Source organism: Strongylocentrotus purpuratus, unplaced genomic scaffold, assembly GCF_000002235.5.
Source record: "Strongylocentrotus purpuratus isolate Spur 01 unplaced genomic scaffold, Spur_5.0 spur5_scaffold_6, whole genome shotgun sequence".
NCBI classification, from domain to species: Eukaryota; Metazoa; Echinodermata; class Echinoidea; order Camarodonta; family Strongylocentrotidae; genus Strongylocentrotus; species Strongylocentrotus purpuratus.
This window is the reverse complement of record NW_022145612.1, coordinates 38,758,459-38,779,170: the sequence shown is the minus strand read 5'-3', so window position 1 is coordinate 38,779,170 and position 20,712 is coordinate 38,758,459. Positions and strand designations below refer to the sequence as shown.

The window sequence follows — 20,712 nt, the reverse complement described above, 5'->3', positions numbered from 1 at the left end:
TACGAAAATGGCCTATTTGCAAATCGTGTTTGAAGTTGAATGTTTGCTGTAGCTGTTTGAAATGATTCATAACAGGAGTTATATCGTCGCTGTTTTCACGAAGTGACGGTAGTGAAATAAAATTGCATTCACTTTGCGTTACGATTTTCCTCACTACCGTCACTTCATGAAAATAGGGACGATATTATCCACATAACCCAGAATCTTTCCGATTAGACTTGCTACAATGAAGCAATTCAGGAATATTTCAAAACTGAGAATACCTTTCATTGTGAGCCTTCTTCTTGAACAATAGAATAATGTAAGAAAACTCCTCCATGAAACCGAGGCTCTACAGTATTTACTTCCACTATTCCTAACTGGTTAAGCAGTAACATGCAAAACAAGGGAGGCAAATACCGAAGAGGTATTTGGTTAACTAGCCTGATCAGCAGAGTATATATTTCCACAATGAAGTAAGCTTACTATCTAGTAATACATGTGGACATAAAGTATATGTCCTGTGTAGAGTGTGTTGATTTTAGGTAGCTGACCACAGCTTTATTATGAATAGTTTATATAGTACTTATTTATAACTGTTAACCTTATCCAATTTAAAATCTAATCTTGTTTACATAACTGTTTACCTTATCTGTTTTTGAAGCAAATATATTTTATCGTTGCTGTTGTTCAATTGAATTCATGAGGACCTTCGTTCTGAATGATGTCCAGCAAACTATAAAAAAAGAACACAAAACTTGCTGAAAATCTTATTCACTGAAAGGCTAAATTCACATGTGCACATATTGTGTGTATATGTATTAAATGGTTGGGAAGTCTAGCTCAATTTTCTCTCCTTTCCTGATTTGTATCTGTTTTCTTCCAATGTTGTTTGACCAGTAAGATAAGTTACATGCAGTCTTGTACATTCAGTACATACCAGAATTAACCATATTTGCCATCAATATCCTTGACAAATACAACTTACAAGTGGTATGTTGGATGTACCTAGTAGATAATATTGGTTTGTATACTGTGGTCAAGACACTGTTTCGGGCGATTATAGCTCCTACTCCTACTAGGTTTCAACATTTCTTTGTATCCCAGCACAAGGAAGGAAGCTGTTTGTATGGACTGTTAAATAAACACCTACTCAATAAATCTTTTGACCCCCATCAATTATTTGCTGTTCTTACATGTAATGGGCAATGTAATGGGTAACTGTATAGGAAGGTGTCCTTTGACAGTAAAATATTTTTAAAGTGTTTTTCCTTCTTCATTTTTAAGTATTATTATTATTGTTTATTTCTCACTACTAGGTTTATGTGTTATGTAAGATGGTAGTCTTATTATCAAACCCCTGTAGTAATTTTTAGCTGTTCAAAATTAAAATGATGGAATTGTCTGTTGATAGTGGTGACTGAAATGTCTTGACTTGGAAAATGTGTTTGATACTGAAAAATGTAATCAATCCATGGTGGGGTTTAAATACTAGAGGAAAAACATATCAAACAGTTTCAAGCAAAACTATTAAAATTTTGTCAAGAATCAAGAAACATGCTAAACTGTGGACTGGAAATATACAATTCACTGAAACTCAATGGTCACTTGTAATTTTCTTTAAATATTGGAAAAAGAAGCATGCATGTCGGTTGTTTCTCTGGTGATTACAAGTTTGGAAGGTTAAAGGTAGTCCAGATTCATCTGTCCTCCATCGATCCTTTCCTCTTGATTATCTTCTTTGAGGGGGATGGTATATAGAGGGAGAGGGGATTTTACTGACGATACCAGCAGGTACAATAAAACTGTATAAAAGAGATAATCTCTGTGTGTCCTAGCCTTTAAACAAGGCCACTTGTCTGATAGACGCCGAGCGACTAAAACGAGACTAATCGCGAAAACCCAAGTGAACGCGAGAGCGAGGAGCCCATCCTAGTGGCCTTTATCAATCTGATTTGGATTTCTTATGTTAACCCTTGTTTCCGACTGGAATTCGCTCCAGAAAATAGAGCGTCCAATCAGCGAACGTATCCTCGCACGACGTCAGCATATAGTATCCATCACACACACACACACACACACACACACAGTAAACTCTACGTAGTGCGAACATGGACCTACATGCTATGAACTATTACGTACGTGCTAAGACCACTGACCTCTACATGGAACGAATCAAGAACGAAGCCAACTGGGAGATCGCCGTTCTGATTGGTCAATAAATCCAAAGTAGGCGTATTGGCATGTTAATATGTATCTATGAATAATTCATGCGCAGCAGTGAAACCCACTTTTCAAAAGGCCTCGTGACGTTCCGTCACTCGGTCGCGCGTTCACTCCGGGTATCTAGACTCATCTCAGCCGCTTAGAGTCACGAGGCCTTGTCAAAAGGCTATGTGTGTCCCAGTTGTAATCCGTTACACCCACACGCACTTATTCCGCTTCTCTTTTATGTCATTACCCCTCTTGTTGTTCTGTGGACTGAATAAAGCCGCCACCCACTATCACATGCATTAGCCTCTTGAAGGTACTACAAGTATGAGTCTGTTTCTACTGCCATCCTTACTTTCCCTTAAATGCTGAAGTTGAGACTTCATATTCATGTTGATTTACATGGAGTGTTGAAAGCTTCAAATAATGATATCTTCTGATGAATTTAAAGATGAGGGACTTTGGGTTTGTTCATAATACATACCCTTTGAATGTAAGCTAGTGTTTAATTTGAATAAAGCTATTAAGCTTTTATTTTCATTTTGCTTGCCAAAAGAATCTTGAAGACATGATAATTCTTCATTACATGTAGGTGATCTGACACACTGGTCAGCATTATTTGCTCTGAGCTTTCTTTTGCTAAAGTAAAGATGAATGGTTAGTATTTTGATTTTATGAGGGTTACAAGGGAAGGGTACTATTTCATTTTGCTATATCCTGTTTTTTTAGTCTCCAGTCCTAGCTGTTTTGGGCTTAGTATTGAAGAGGTAAATGATACAATGACAAAACACTGCAACACTCCCTTTCAACACTGAATCGTACTTAAGAGGTAGGGTTGTACATCACTTAACTATAAGTCCAGTGGGAATATTCCTTGAATTGTAACAGAAGGTACTTAAGCAGCTTAAATCCTCTTTCTTTACTGAATGAAGGTGCTCAGTGCATGCTGGAGTGTTATGCAAACACTGTTTCCTTAATAATTTACAAAGTGTCACGCGGGTGACCAACTGAGTAGAACAGTAATAAAGAATCAGGTAGTTTTGTTTATGTTCTGTTACAAACATTGATCAGCTTAGTAGGTCATTTGTTTCATTGCCTGTGAATTAATTATTAGGCTATAGCGTCCAAAATTCTTCTTCCAAAGAGACAAAATAAAACTGGTGGTCTCTTCGCAAGACTATGATCTCTTCGTTTTCTGGCCTCACCTTATGTCAATAAAAAGCCACTCTATTACATGACCATTTCACTGCATAATTACTATTGATTAATGGGGGCTGCTTTGGGGTTAATCAAGATTATATCATCATCATCAAATCCATTCCAGTTACGACTGACTGTACAGTTACTCGCCACCCGTTGAAGAGTTTGGGACAGACTCGTACTCCAGATAAAATTCTTATCGGACCTTGCTTTGATGCAGGAAATTGAGCGGTGCAGCTGTGTAGGGAAATGACAAATGCAATTGCATGAGATTTGGAACACGGGGCAAAACAACATATTTGAAAGTTGCTTCGGACATTTCCATTTTATTATTTTATGGAAGAGCATTACACATCTTTCGAATCATTTCCAGTGATGTAGAATGTGTCGCCCTGGTTGTTGGTATTATGGACAAATAGGAAAACAGTGTCTCTCTGCTTTTCATGACTTTGTCTGTGTTCTGAAAATGTTTAGAATTAGAATCAGGTTTGCCATTGATACAAGTTCAGGCTTCCTGTACTGTCAGCCTTATACCTAAACAGATATGATCGATGATGTGATATTGATACAATGGGTGACATCCTCTCATTTTTAGATTTAAAGTGACTCAGTAATATTGCCTCAGATTCTGAAACAAAATCCTGGATTTCGCTCATGCTGCAATCATTATTATAAAGCTTCGGTCAGTCAGGAACCCCATGACTTTTGAAAGCTGATCGCCTGTCTGATTATCAAGATATTTATGATTGGAAATAGAAATTTCATTTTTTGTTTTTCTAACGGTTTTTTATAGCACTACAGTCTATCGGGGAAAATGAGTATGGTAAAACCGGTCACTAAAAGGTTTTGGCTTTTTTGAGGAACTTCATGATCATTTTGAAGCACAATTTTATTAGGGCTTCAATATAACACCATATCACAGACACTGATAACACGTAGGGCCATGCATCTCAGATTTAACATTGTTAAACGATAACTATTATATCTGTGTGATGATTCTCTTCATAATATTACTCTGTGCTTTTACAAGATATTTATTCATACAAGCTACCTATTTTGATGCTTATCCTGGGTGGAGAGAAACTGTTCATGCATGTATCATAACACTGTCTCCTTGCACATAGTACTATACAATAGGTACATGTAGAGCTCACCATCTCTTCATTGAGAGTCAAGACAGTGTATGAACCACAATACTACTGTACACCTACCCAAGGATGTTTAGCGTAACATTTATGACTGGCATTTTTGGCATACAGCTTGTTCTTTGCTTGTTAGCTTAGTCATATTTCTACGTATCCCAATGGGAATGGACAGATTGGTAGTGGTAGTTCGCTGTGAGGTGGAGAACCGTTTAAATGCTCATCAATCGCTGGCATTTCACATCACTTGGCTTTGGAAAAAGACCTTTACTCTGTATGTAGGGCAGGAAACAACTCCATGCCAAAATTAAACATGTGATTTTCTCATTCTATTCTTGTGTTCTCTGTCTCTCAGAAGTTCTTTCTCTCTCCTTCTTTTAATCTTTTTCTCTTTCTCTCCCCCTTTTTCTCTTTCTCCCTTTCTTTCCTTTTCACTTTCTCTCTTTATTTCCTTTTCTCTTTCCTGCTTTCTCTATCCTACTGTCTCTATCCTACTATCTCTCTCTCTCTCTCTCTCTTTCTCTCTCTCTCGCTCTCTCTCTCTCTCTCTCTCTCTCTCTGTGTATATATCTCTTTCCTTTCTTCATTTCTCTCTCCTTTTTCTCTTGAAGCTGTTTATATTGTATTATCATAGGCCTCAGGTACTTGTATAGTGTTATGTTTCATAGTCTGGTCTCCCGGAAGCAAACATTTCTGTGAAATATGGAAAGATATCTGAGGAATCTGTTTGTTGAGGAAATATGTCACGTCTATTCATACATTTATGTCTGTGTGTACATATCTGAAAATCCAAAGTTGCTTGGTATTAAATAGGTATTTACGTATACATTAATACTGTGTATATCTAAAGTTATATCTGTGTGACTTTTGAGTTTGCAATGTTCATGTGAATAATGACAGCAAGTTCAGCTCTTCCTCTTGTCCATCGGTTCACTCAAGTAAATGTCTCCAACTTTTCAAAGGTAATATTTCCTGTTACTATTTAAAGAGGAATAAACCTGTTGACTGTAGGATTTTTTCATTTCCATAACCTGTGTACAGGCACCATTCCGTTTCCATAAGGCAATGGGTTAAAGTAGTCACCTGAAGAATCAAAAGTGTTTTGAATTGAGGAAAAATTCATATCATTGCGTAAGGTAAAGCCTTACTGATCAAATATAACAACTTCCCTCGTCAAAATATGTTTGGGGCCCGCAGTAATCATCACTCAAAAATGTTAATTTTGAGATCCAGACCTTCAGGGGGCCTCTGTAGACCTTCAAGATTTGTGAGACACAGCTAGCCACAAAATTACGCCTTTCCATGATATCTTTATGATTTTTCAGCAAATTATTCATGTTTTTCAAGAGAAAATCTTTCCATCCATATATAATTTGTCCATAATGATCAGTTGTGAATTTTCTTTGGATGACTACTTTAAATTTTTAAAACAAGCTGACAGTCCTGCATCGACACAGGACTGTTCTTTGGATGCTGCAGTTGTCGGCATATACCTCTTGGTAAATATTTTGGTTTGAATGATATGATTTTTTATCTGGGTACTTATGCAACTGACCAATTGTTGGCCTATCTCTTCCAAGTTCACCGCCACAGTATCATACATTTCATATCTGCTCAAAAACATTGCAATGATCACAATATCATGATAAGCCTAAGTACCGGGTGCTTGTAACAGGAGACCTGTTTATGCAGCACGGGAAACTTCAAAGGCTATTTATATACTGTGATCGGCTACTTTAATCTGTTTGATAGGAAGATTGCAGAAGCAGATAGTTTCTTATTACCTTCCTCTGTCGGTCAAGTTCTTTAAGGTATTTCCTGCCGTATGTGTGGTAGTTTCCTACTTGCCTTTTTACCTATTAAAATGTGCCTTGTCCTAGCTTTCGTTTGTAATGTACATGTATGTAGGCCAATATACCTGTATGCAGCCTTGATGTTTACATTTTCCATTATTTTTGTTTTCAATTTTATTCTCTTTGTTTTACTTCTTCTTTTCCTTTGAGGAGCAGTGATCACTCTGTGAAAAGCACTGGTCTGTCCGTAACTATATTAGGTCCTGGGTTCAAAACCCATTCGATGCACTAGCGCATATTAGGTATTGATTCTCCACAGGTCCATCTACATCTAGCAGGACTGAAAGTTATCAGTTTCCTCTCCACTTGTCCATTTAAGCAGTCACATATAAATATAGAAATATACAGTTCCTTTGCTTGTCATTCGTCTTTCTAGCATTTGCAGAGTCTGGAGCTAGCTACATGTAGGTTGGAATTACAGATTCTTCAACTTGAAGAGTGTTATTTCTATTTCTATGTCAGATAAACTGCTGAATTCTGAAAAGTAGACTGCTAGAAATATCTGCAATATCAATACCTATCTTCCTGAAAATAAAGTTCTAGATATTATTACATCAAATAACACATTTTTATCGGGCATTTATCACATTGAAAAAGACCTTATGCACTGTAGGAAGTTAGATACTTTATCTTTAGTGGGGATCTCCCTCCCCCTCCCTGCAGATCGAGAGCGAAAATACGTCCATCATGTCAACCCCCGCTCTGTCTGCGGTCACTGTGTAAATTATGTACAAATCTGTGGTATATCTGTAGCAATGTTCATCTCTCCCACTACCGTGTAGTCTGGCTGTGACAGCTAGTGACTGCATTCCTATGGCATGTCTAATTGTAACCTTTCTAAATACCCCCTCTGCATGTCCTTTGCAGATGTCATTGTACGATGATACACATGCACGCATGCCAGGACCTAGTTGGCAGCTAGGCCCAAACCCTTGGCAGTCGTAATTCAAAGTCAGAGTTACCTGACGGAGTTGTTATTTGCTTCTTTTTGCAGCCATATTAGTCCTTTTTTGGGGTACTTTTATCCAGGCCAAGAACGATTTTGGATGATTATATGAAATATGTCCTGACCTACATAAGTCTTTACATTTCATTCTTTTTTTCACAAGGGAGTTTAAACTAAACAGTAGCTGCATTTACACTGTAACCAAAAATCATTGATTTTTTTCACAATCCTACGGAAAATTGAAATTGAAAAACCCACCTCTGGAGTTGGATGAAATTTGACAGATTTTTGCAGTGTAAATGCCCGCTCTCAAAACTTACGAACAATTCTGTTTTTTGGTCATGTGACTCTCCTCGCTTCCATGCGATCTCATGAAGAGCAGCGACAAGTGGCGCATGCCTGAATGAGCAAACACCAACGGTTTTTTTTTTTCTTCCAGGAGTGTAAATGGCAGTCCCCCCCAAAAATTGATGATTTTTCAAAATGGAGTTTGGGTTGTGTAAATAGGCCTTACTAATGTTTTCAATGAATGTGCATGTTTGTTTTCATGGTAGAAGTTCAGACCTGGCTAGATCATGGTTAAATATAAGCCTCCTGAACTCTTTATCCCTCTCGCTCTCTCCCTCCCTCCCTCTATAACACCCTCCCCTCCATGTTAGCAGGCTCCACACTGTGAATATGACTGACAAAGAAAGCGGACAAAATATACAGTTCCTCAGGTAGACAAAGGAACATCCCTTCTCTGCTATTATGTAAAAATGTGTAGAACAGGTGTTACATGCATATGCACCTTTTTACATAATAGCAGTGAAGGGATGTTCCTTTGTCTACCTGAGGAACTGTATATTTTGTCCGCTTTCTTTGTCCGTCATGTTCATTGTGCCAGTTAATGGATGCATTGCTTTAGATTTTAATCTAAATTGTCCTTTGGGAGAATTCCCCACCATTTATGCATAGTCTGATATGAAGGCGCTGACAGACACTCTGTGTGCGCCGATGAATCGTCAAGCGCACCATGATGACTATAACATTAGTACCCATTCATAGCTAGCCAGACGGACATTCCTCACAGTCATGTATAAGACATCATCATCATCATCATCACTGGCACTAAGGGCAATACAATGAGCTTTATATATTTATGTGCATTCAAATCATAGTGATGCTTTTCTCAGTCTTTCCAAGAAAATATTAGAATTTTGGAAAAACAAAACAAATGTTATACCATATAGCTTTCTGTACATGTACATTTCACTGTTGGTTGTTTTTTAAACAAAATTAGACTGAATGAAAGTATGTTTTTAATGAAAAATGAGAGAGCTCATTAGATACTCTCTGTGGTTGGAGAATACAATGATAAATATGATCGCAAGGACATCTGAAACATCTACACAAGGTGATTTCAATAGCCTAATTGTCCATCCATCATTTGAAATCTGCGAGCATTGCAATGAGTCATGTCATAGCACATGATTTCTATGAGATATGCAACACGGTAATGAAATCGCCCTTGAGTTGATTTTGTATATAAAAGTAATTGCGATAAGAAATACAAAAATGGTACAAGGTAATGGTTTCTGCAGACACTTGAAGCATCCAGTGAGTCACATATGTTTAAATAAAGCGAGGATCAAGTAGTCATGTAGACATAAACAATGTAACGATAGTTCAACAATTTATTTTTACCTTGAAGTTCATTTATCAAATTTCAATATCTTTGAAGGAAATAGTAAACATCAAGTCATGATATAAATGAATGGTATGTGTTGGATTGTAAATTTCATAATGAAAATGACTTGCGGTTATGTCAAAGCAAGCACTGCAAGACAACAAATGCCTTGTTAATGAATGTTGCAAACAAAATCTGTGTAAATAGGCTGAGAGCTATTAAAAATGACATACATTTTTGGTTACAAAATGAAAATTGAAAGCAAACAGAATTTTAAAGGTAGTTAATAATTGAAACTGAATTCCATTATTTCATGTGTAAATTTACCATTAGAATTTGAAATACAAATGGTATTAAAGATTATGTGTTGACAGATTTGTGCTGTCATTGTATCAAATCCTAAATGTTGTTGCAAAATATTGGCACTTGTGGCAGATGTGACGTCACATTAGAAGACAATAACAGAGACCTAAACAAATGTTCAAAAATCAAAATGAGGCTTGCTTTCAAAATACAAGGTCGTAAACGTTTTTCCATTTTTCTCCCCTCCATATGTTAAATGTCCACTGGGATCTTGTACTACCGTCATGGTTGCCATTGCCTATTCATTCTGAGCAAAGCTGTCCGTAAATCCTGAATTAATGAGATTGGTGAATCGCAGCGACTCGTCCGGCTCGTGAAGTCCTGATTGGTCCCTCAGGGCGGCGATGCGATTTCCCACTGTGTGTGTGCGTAGCATTGCAGCCACTTGCACGATCAAACGCAAAGCTGACGAATGCTGCCGTGGATGGGAACACGGCGTAAAGTGGAGATGATTATGATGGGGCGGTATAAAGCGGGTTAAAGTCGGATGAGGCCTGTTTGGTTTCTGCGTCTACATGTACACTTTGTCTTCAGCATTCAGCATACATTTGTACATGTACACAATGTGCTATAATGGCCTCAATATATTCACGTTAATGTGGGGATGTGCTCGCTGCTTTGATGAATGACTGATCTTCAGTGGTGGTTGTAAATACTACTCTAATGGAATATTGCTTTTTGAATATCAATCAATAAAGCAATTAATATCTTTCAGCTAGCCAACATTATTAGCTTCATCTATATTGTCAGACAGTTATAGGAGAAGAGACTATTGAATTTCATAATAGGTCTCTCTTTTGTTTGTCATAAAAATGTCATTTAGTTCCAAATAATTTGGCATTTAATAAAGATAATTGTTATGCTCTCAAGTCCTTTTATAATGTCTGTTATTGCAAATTAAAGGCTCTGAAATGATTTATATTCATTAACAGCAAGATGTTATGATATTTTATATTTTATATCATGTGTAAAAAAGCAACAACATTGTATGTAGTTCCTTATATATCAAATAGTCTTTGATTCATATTTACTTTCAGGCAGTTTCTTTTATCATGGGAGGGGGGGGGGGTTACTTTAGAATGGAGTATAGTTTTATTGAAATAATTTGCCTTACAGCGTTCTAATATATGTAGACATTCAAACCTGTGCAGTCTTTATTTAATAAAAAAATATGCATTAGCATTTAGCAGTATGATATGTTTGAGTAAAATGAGCCATTATGCATGCGGTTTTTTAGAATAGAAAATCAAACATAAAAAGGTGATGAATAAATCATAAGCCGGCAAATTCAAAGAAAGAAGCGTTATAATTGAGTAGGCCGGTCACTCCTCATACAAAGTGGTGCCTTGCAGGGGCAATATCTATCCCTTGCAATATTCACAATTTGCTGCCATGATAAAAGACGGAAGAAAAAGCAGAAAATTTCATTACCCGGTTATTATTGATGCGAATACACAATCGTAATAGACGGTGTTTTAGTCCGTGGCCTAAACTCTGTTATGATAATTGCTCCGCAACGAGCTGCTGCTGCATAGGATGCACAATGGCTGTTTGCGAAGAAAAAGTGCAAATAGAAATGGCTGTTTGGGCATAAAATCATTTTGCCACAAAATCCGACGGGAATGGATGAAAAGGGGAGCATGGTTAATATGGGAGATAATGTTTTGTATTGCCCCATACCTACTCATTCATTTAATTGGTGTTGAAGAGATGATTAGTTGGATATTAGAAGCCGACATCCATCAAGTTGGTAGGCGGGCTGCCAAAATTGGTTTTAGGAGAGGGAGGAAGATGAAAGCAAAGTAAAAACAAAGCAAAAAACCTAGAGCGTGTTCTCAATCAATTGAGCATTGAATGCAAAGGTCATAATGCACAGTATATTCAGATTTTGATAAAATAATGTTCATGTTTTTCTGTTTTAAAGAAAGGCCAGTTTGTTTTAGTTATTTGTCTGTCGGCAAGCAATGTCGACAGACTGTTGACGATGGATGTTTCAGTAATATTTTGTGATCTTTTTTCTTTTCTTTTCATAAGGTTACTTCTCTTGCATACAGAAAATGGTTTTGGTCTCAATTTTTATGTAAATTGATATAAATATTTCCTGTAGGCGGGTCTTGGTTCAGTTGATGGGATGCAATGCATTTAATGGATTTTTTTTTTTTTAATGATTTAAATTGGCTGATTTACATTAAGTTGGGATTTAATTTCTTTTATTTGGGCCCTTCTACTCTTATACTGGTGACTTTTGCCCCAAATGTATAATCCCAGTGCATCTTAAGTAATATTACATGTAGCCCTAAATAGCATTCTTATGGTTTCTGTTGTGTCTTTTTCTTGTGCTGTGTTGTAAAAAAAAAAATCATCATTAATGACATTTATTATTTTCTCCAAAAGTATGTTGCCTTCATGAGGTAATTTAGTTTTTTAAAATTACATTTTGATATACTGTGTGTTAGGTACATATACTTGCACAATGCTTTGGAAATCCTCTTACATGTAGATGGGATAAAGTATTGGAAATATAGGATGGATACTGGATAGTTTGTCCTAAATTCCATATCAGCTCGAATGCTACGGATTGGAATCTAGAGTATGGCTACCTTCGTACATCAAAATGGTCGATCGCTCTCCTGCAAGAGTTACATAAGTCTTCACCTGGTATGCCATAGAAGGTCAGACATCGCACATTCCGGCCTTGAGCGCCGCATTGGTCAATTTCTGGGGTATGCGCTAGACGCCTGTACTCACTTAGTGCTAAACGCGACACATTAAATTTGCTCCGTCTGTATTTGACACTCTTCAAATTGCAGGCATTAGAGATGTGTGGACAGGTACAGTTGGCCCTTTGTATGAACTCAAGACACAAACATGGCAGCTGTTTGATCGATATGTAGCACGTGGAATGAATATGAACAGTATTTATCATAACTGCTGTTTGTGCCACAAGAGATAGATGTATACGTTCTTTTTCTTTCTTTTATATTAAAGAAGTAGCGTTATCTATACCTTTGCATCTGCATATAAGGTATAATAACTGTACACGAATATGTGGGGCTATCTTTTCACTTTTGTATCTTGAAGAAGCATTATTGCAGAATTTATTAGAGATGTCCTTCGGTTATATACATGTTGACTGATTCAGTTTCCATGGTTTCTGGAAGCACTGTAGTACATCGTCCATCGTAGCTGGGGGCTATCCAAGAGCATAACAATAGACGATTCAAAGTCTTACGTAATCAGACAGTTGCGTAACCATCCCTAAACTGAAGCGGGAATATTTTAATTAGTCGTTAGCATGATGGCCCTTACTAAATGCAACTGACACTTCCATCTTCAGCTGAATCGCTGTATATATGCAGCATCAATAGCACAGCATATTATAATTTGTAGCCATGTTAGTAACAAACAATGCTGTGCCCTTTGGGTATGAATGCGTAGGAGCGATGAGTATGGTTGTGGTAAAAGTAAGCTCATTTAATGGTGCTTCTGTGTGTGTGTGTGTAATATAGATCTATTTGTGTAGATTTGTCTGCTATAACTTAAAAGACAACGCACTGTTTTTCTGCCCAGATTCTCCCTAATGTCATTTGGTTGGTCAATCGCCATGAATTTTCAGCAGTCATTTCAAGAGTTGAGTATTTTAGGGAACTTATTTTATAAGTAAGGTCATTTCTTCATTATAGAAAATAACAATAGTATTTCTGCTATAGAATTCTTTTGCATATATGCTGCATACTGTGTAATTTCATAGTTTTCAATGATGAGTGATCACTATGATAAATTCAATCTATATTACAAAGTACCAATTGCACCACTAAGCTCACATCTTCATAAGATGACATACAGCTGTACTCTAATCACGTTTTTTTCCTGTCAATTCTACCAAATTTACATTGAATGTTTCACAAAGAATAGTTGCCTTTATACACAGATAGCTGACTTTTGCTCAGGATCACAAGAAACATTGCATTACTAAGCTCACATCTTCATAAGACAACAGTTTAATCAGAAAGTGATCTTCTATTGACTCTGCTTCATAAGCTACTAGAAAGTATCACAAAGATGAATGGTCTTTATACACAGGTTGCTGAAATCACTCTATATGACAACAAAATATAAATTGCACTACCATTTTCACATCTTCATTAGACAACATCAGTAATCATAATATGGTCATGTGTTATATGTAATTCTGCATTATAAACTGCATTGAATAAGTGTATGGGTACACACATTTATATGATAAATGGTCTTTACACAAAGGTTGCTAAAATTCATTCATTGTCATTGGAAAGTATTGCACAACTAAGCTCACATCTTAATAAGATAGTAGTGTTTGTTCCACTGAAATTTATGCAACACATTGATAAGGTAATTTTCCCTAATATAGTGTGTGCTTATAAATGGAAACAAAGAGACTGTAAAGTCCATTCCATTGTGTGGCTTCACAGTTACTTTTGAGAGGTAATTTAATAGATACATGTTTTTCAAAAAAAAACCTTGAGGCATGGAAACAATATTGCCTGTTCATCCATGTGCTTATTTGTAAGACCATTATATACAATTGCATGGGATTAAAACCCTTCATTCAAATGATTATAGATTTATATTTAAGGAGTAAGATTTGGCACATTTCCATGGACTAAGAAAACTTTGTAGCTCTCCAGAATTAATGCAATTTTGATGAAGTTACAAATCTGTATAGTTTCCATACTACTCCAAGAAGCATGTATGCCATTTGAGAACCTGATACAGTCTAAACTAGTCCTAGCACAGCCCCCAGGGCTCTTTGAATTCTCCCTACTCTCAGGACTGTATTCCAAGAAACAGCTGTGACATTGTCACTGTCAATATCAGTACATTGCACTTAGCTTATCTCGGCAATCTCAGTGGACATGGCATATCGCAACTTCTGCTTTAATTCAAACAAGAGGTCAGATAACTTGGTGAACATGACTTATCTTGAGTTCTTTAATTCAAACAAGATAATGCCTGGAAGAGATTTTGCAGGCAGGGAAGAAGTGCAATCTGGAAGGCTGGACTTGGGTTTGCTATAGTGAATTTTTGTTTTGTGTGGAGGTGTTGATGGTGGTGGTGGTGGTGGTGGTGGTGGGAGTGGTGGTGGTGGTGGTGGTGGTGGTGGTGGTGGTGGTGGTGGTGGTGGTGGTGGTGGTGGTGGTGGTGGTGGTGGTGGTGGTGGTGGTGGTGGTGGTGGTGGTGGTGGTGGTGGTGGTGGTGGTGGTGGTGGTGGTGGTGGTGGTGGTGGTGGTGGTGGTGGTGGTGGTGGTGGTGGTGGTGGTGGTGGTGGTGGTGGTGGTGGTGGTGGTGGTGGTGGTGGTGGTGGTGGTGGTGGTGGTGGTGGTGGTGGTGGTGGTGGTGGTGGTGACGACGACGATGATGACTGGTGATAATGGTGGTGGTATATGTGGAAGGTGATGATGATAATGATAGTGATAATGGTGGTTATGTGGTGGAGGATGATGATGATGACTTTTGTTAAGATGATAATGATGATGATGGTGCTTGTGATGAGAACGATGAGGATGATAATGTTGCTCTGATGGTGATAATAATAACAGTGATGATGATCAATTACCTATATCATGTGTATGTGGTACTCCTTTTTTGTTGTTACATGGACAGATATCAATCACATTATATGTAGTGAATAGACTCCAACATTCCATCAAATTATTCCAATGTCAATGGTGATGTTGATCATTATGAATGGTGATTATGAATCAAGTTTGAGTTCAAGTAGATGTTAACACCTACTACATATGATGTAGTATACTGGGTGATTACATGTATTTAGGCTAATTTCCCTATTAAAGTTTAGATTAAAACAATATAATTGAAATCATAGTTTTGATGCACGTTATAAATTCAACTAGGTGACATATGGGTCACAAAATGACCCAATACCCTTGGACCTGCCAACCTGCAGCTCCCATAGCTTTCCAGCAGAGAAACTAACTTGGTCCACAGGCGGTCCAGCTCCTGTAACCCCTATTAGAGCCAACACTCTCTAGGCAGCTCCGAAACATTCCTACCTCTTAGTCCTACCACAAATTAGGCAGTGTAGCTGTCAGAATTGATAAAAGCACTTGACCGGCCCGGGAGCGGGGAAACTCTACAAATTGGTCCTGACGCCTGGACAACCCATACACATGCCGGGTCTCCATAGCTGCAACCTCCTAGAGTGATGATGATTACAGTGATGACAGAGCATTCAGTAAAATGGCAGCCAAAAGCTCTGTGAATGTTATCCCGAGCGCTTTGTATGCATCCCCCAGCTTCTCCATTGAACAATCTGTGATTTTAACATCACTAATTGTAAAGCGATACAGAAAGGTTCAGAGTTGTCGTTCGGAATTGTTCATCTCGATTCCCTATTTAAGGAAATCTCAACATTTTGGTTCAATCACCATCGAGAAAAACATTTCTTTTTCTACAACTGACAAAGTAGTTTCCTGAAAATGAAAAGAAAAGAGAAAACATTTGGTCATCTTGTAATGCTGTTAAGCATCCTTCTAGCTGGTCTAACCAGTTTATGAGTGATCTGTAGTGTACTTGACATAGTAGTGGCTACCCATATTTTCTCATGGGAACTTTTTGAAGATTTATTTTGAGGAAGAGTAGTTTAAGAGCTATAGTTAAAAGTAGTCTGGTTCTTATCAGGTAGCTTAGGAACAGGAAGTGGCCCCAAAAGATGCGTCTGGAATACAAAATGCATGATCGTTTCAAAATCACAATTTTATCTCATAGGGGTAGAAGCATATCGTTAGGATATGGAGCTGGTAAATACATGTACTTTCATGATTAGTCTTTAATAATGTTTACATAAACTTTCATTCAAATATGTCAAATAAGAACTTTAAATTCACAAACATCACCAACTATTACACCTTATGCATTCAATCACGTCTCTTCGTGCATATAGTTGGAAGTCACATATAACAGAAAATAATATAAGAGTATTGCATTCGCTCCTCAGTTTTCATTGCCAATTTGATAAGGTGACTCTCGATATCAAGGTTGGTTTTTTCCAAACAGCAATAATTTGCAAATTTAAGCAATATGAAGGCACAAAAGTCCACCCTCACCATCACATGTTGCTCCCTTGTTTGTTGATTCTTGCTTGTGTAGGTAAGGTATGCTACATTGGTTTTGGAAAGAAGGGGGTGGGGGGGGGGGCATGCGCCAGTTGTGCCTAGCTCCTAAACCCAGTGGCTATGTTGAAGCAGCTGTTGAATTTAGATGAATATAGGAATAGAATCAGGCAACAAAGATCATGTTGTTGATAATTACTATTTGCATGAGCGAGAAGATGGTAGTCAACTACTGATCATGCAAACTTCCCGTACCATAAAGAGTACCCTTTACCCCGTTGTTATGTACATGCATGTAGGTTGTTTGTAGATAAAAAAAAGCATACTATAAATGCGCATCCACAGTTAATCTCACTACACAGATATCTTTAGCATTTGCATGCGTTTTGTTCTCGAGGGGCTGAAAACTGGCTAATCTTTCTATCTATGAATCCCTGGGTAAGGGCATTACAGCACTTAACATTCAATATCCAGAGGCGATTCCTCGTTTGTGCATATGTAAATATGACCCGACACCTACACAGAATAAGATTGTTCCCACTGCCTCAGAAGTGTGTACGAAATGCAGTGCTACTGTGGTAGTTGCGTTTTAAAAATGAGTGCCAGCAGTGATGACAACCTTTGAACCTCATCAGCCAACAGGCCAGTGCAGGAAGATCGCGGGCAAGCTCCTTCGCATCTTAGGCTGTGCATCTGTGGCATGGTGATTTCTGCTGGTGCCGATCACCTACCAATGGGAACAGGCTGAGTGGGAAAGTGCAACGGGTACCATAGCATTGTGCCTCTCTTCCATCACTCACATATTAATACCAAAGTTCAAGCACTCCACTCTCATAAAAACTGAAAAGTTGGTAGGGTTATCAGCTGTTATCGGAATAAAACCTGCCTGCCTTGTGAAGTCTTGAGGCATCACGCTGTCAGGTTATGCTCCCAATATCCTCTTCCAGAGTTTGTATCCTCCTCTATCATTTTCCTCCAAACATTTTGGGATTATTTACAAGGTGCTGAAGATGATTGTGTATCTCATGATGGTAGATAAGCACATTATCACATAGAAAATTTATCTTTTTGTAAAAACTCAAATTACTCTACATCCAGGTTTTATACCCCAGAATATCATTTTCCCAAAATCAGATGTATTCGATGACTACATTCTGGACTTTATATTGCCTTGACAGTAGTATATCCTAATCAAAATTTAATCTTGTTTGACAAAAGCACGGACTATATTACGATTTACATTATTTGTTTAAGTACTTGTAAACTGTTCTCTAAACTGGATTCCGGTAAACATCATATCTTTTGATCCTATGTTTTATGTGGGAGGTTTGTATAAACATGTTGATGATAATTCAGTAATAATCATAGATAGACTTTGGATCAGGCACATTTGTACATACATCATTAGATGATAAGTATTAATAGACATGATACTACAGGTTTGTCTTAGTGTTATGTCTGTAAATCAATGATAGTGAGTTTTTAAAACTTAGAGATTGTTTGTGCTGATAACTGTAGGGCTTTAAAATATGTTCATTTTGAATGAGCACAAAGTACACCTAGATACCATCATGTTTGAATAGGAAACGCAGATTTATCTAGCCCTTTAGCCTTTTTCTTGTTGCATTAACCTATCAGAGTCTGTTTCAGTTCCTTATACAAAGCCAGAGGGTGTCGGAACTGAGCATGCTCTCGCTAAATATCTAATAGGCTTGTTTTCATCAGCTCGAGTAGGCCAAATAGCCCGCTATTTTCGATCTGGGAAATTAGCCCGATCCCGAAATAGCGGGCTATTTGCTCAGGAAATATTCCTAAGATATCTTGGGCTAATTTTTCAAATCAGAAATAACTGGCTATTTGGCCAACTCGAGCTGATGAAGACAGGCCTTATAAGGTTTTAACATTAGTATGCCTCTGTTGACACTACATATTCCATCATAGCTGTATATAGCACAGGTTGTAATACTTGATGAAGATCGCAATCTCTCATTATTGGTATTAGAAAGCAGAAGGATAATATGTAAGAAATCTGTAAGATAGAGAACAGATTATCCAAGTCAACCAACTAGAGGATTTGTGCAGCTTGAACTATCACTTATCCATGTTTTAATTTTTGATTTTATGTATGCAATGAATAAATGAATAAAATTTTGTTGAGGAGGAGAATTAGATTAGTGGCAAAAACATGTTTGTTGTTGTGGGTGCAGTATGGAAATGATTTGTGTGGATGTTGGTTGAAGCTTGTTAATTCTTATTTGCTGTATTCTGTGTATTTGTGATGAAAAGAAATGAAAAATATGTAGGAAGCTATGATATGACTTCTTTTTTAAACATCAATTATGTTTTACAAAGTTATATTGGGAATATCTGGAAGTTACCAGATTTCTATACAGTCACACAAATTTGCATGAGAGGAATAATTTAGTTACAATTTCTACTTTTTGTTATTCCCATTTATTAAGTCCCCCTACTATTTTCAGTATTTTGTAGGTTTCTTGAGCTTTTGCTTTTGCTTTCTTCTCATGTTGTGTACAGGCTTTTTCCAATCCTTTGTATTATTTTTTAATTTAGAAGACATATTTTTAAAGGAACACACAAATCATCTCTGTCTTTTTCATTTCTTTCTTCCTACAGAGGGGCTTTCTCCGAGGTGGTGGTAGCAGAGGATAAGAAGAGCGGAGAATACAGAGCTATAAAATGCATCGAAAAGAAGAAAATCAAAGGCAAGGAGGACACGCTGGAGAACGAGATCGCTATCCTAAAGCAGTAAGTTGGCTTTTATGTGAACACTCCCTCAAAATTGCATGTGTTTTACATGTGTCTGGTGGCTTTGTTCTAGTTGGGTTGACTCCTCGATTCCTAAATGTAAATAGAGGGTTATTGCTATTCACTGAATTTTGTATGGGCAGTAAATACCGTAATTAACGTTGTATTTTTTTTTTGCCGACTTTAGACTTTGTCGGCAGCAAGCCAGGTCCGTGTTAAAAAAACCCGCGCGGGAAGGCCTTTCATTTAACTGCGAGGTGCAGCTGAATGTGTAAGATCATTGATGTAAATTAAAAAACAAAGGACCTAGGATAGAACCTTGTCGTACACCGTGTGTAGGAATTATTATTATAAACTACATATTGAGATCTATCAGAAAGATTACTTTCAAACCAAGATGACAGACAAATTTGAGTGTTGTTCTAGTTTCCTAGTGGTGAGTCAACACACCGATTACTGAGCTGGGAGACATTGCCAGGTATGGCGACAGGTGGAGGGGCATAAATCGAAACTTTAAAAGAAAAAGTGCGGTTTATACACCGTTAATTACGGTAAGCGATTTTTGAATACATCCTCATATCTCTGTGTGTATCTGATTGCATTGTTCTGACTAGGTTAAGTCCATAATTCGGAAACGCTGCAACGCATATAGGCTACAGATTGAATTGTTTTTGTGGGTCAGTTGTAACCTCATTACTCGGGTCAATTTCTGATCAGTGAATAATAAAAAACACAATGCACCTCTTGGGGTGCAATTGATATAGATTAATTTAATCAGAAATTGGAATGTGTGCACCGATACACACAGACTATATGAGACTGGATAGGTATAAAGTGTGACCTGTAGGTTAATTTGATTTTAATACATTTCTCATATAAAGGTGCTATTTAAACTTTGAAAAAAAATTATTGACAAATAAAAGTTCAAATGATTACAAGGAGCAGAGTATATAGATAGCGATGATGTAATGAAGTATTTATGTAAAATTACGCCTCCTCTTATGATGTTATCCATGGCTTTATAGTTATTAGTACCGTGGTACTGTAAAATGATAATGATAATAGTATTGGATATTTTATAATGCTTATAAATATCCACCACGCAAGGTGCCCAAGGCACTCCAAGTACTAATATACAAGATATTACAAATATTATGAAATGGTTATAAAAACATGTGATGCAATCTATGTAGGTATTTGATAAGAATAATGAAAACATGATATACGTGCTATGCGTCCTTTATAACTATACATGCCATTAAAGCTTCTAGCTGGAGTGGGTGTAAGGAGTCTTTAAGAAGATGAAAATGTGACTGCCATATCTAGAACTCTCAAGGTTGTACTGCCATTTGCAAATGCCATGTACACAGTGAGTGAAAGAGTCTTAATCAAAAGGAAATGCACTGGGGTCCTGTTCATCTTTGGGATGTTGAATCCAACTTGAAGGGGCAAAAATGATTTAGTTAAACTT

The 20,712-nt window shown here is 37.3% G+C and overlaps 1 protein-coding gene across 2 annotated transcripts in view; it reads left to right on the top strand.

Annotated features, from left to right (window-relative positions):
- LOC582789 (calcium/calmodulin-dependent protein kinase type 1D) overlaps positions 1 to 20,712 on the top strand; it is a 119,609-nt gene that overhangs the window by 13,280 nt on the left and 85,617 nt on the right. For both annotated transcript variants that reach the window (XM_011669719.2, XM_030972876.1), the window contains one exon: positions 19,110 to 19,241. In XM_011669719.2, coding sequence (XP_011668021.2) covers positions 19,110 to 19,241 — 132 coding nt within the window. The remainder of the gene's footprint in view (positions 1 to 19,109; positions 19,242 to 20,712) is intronic.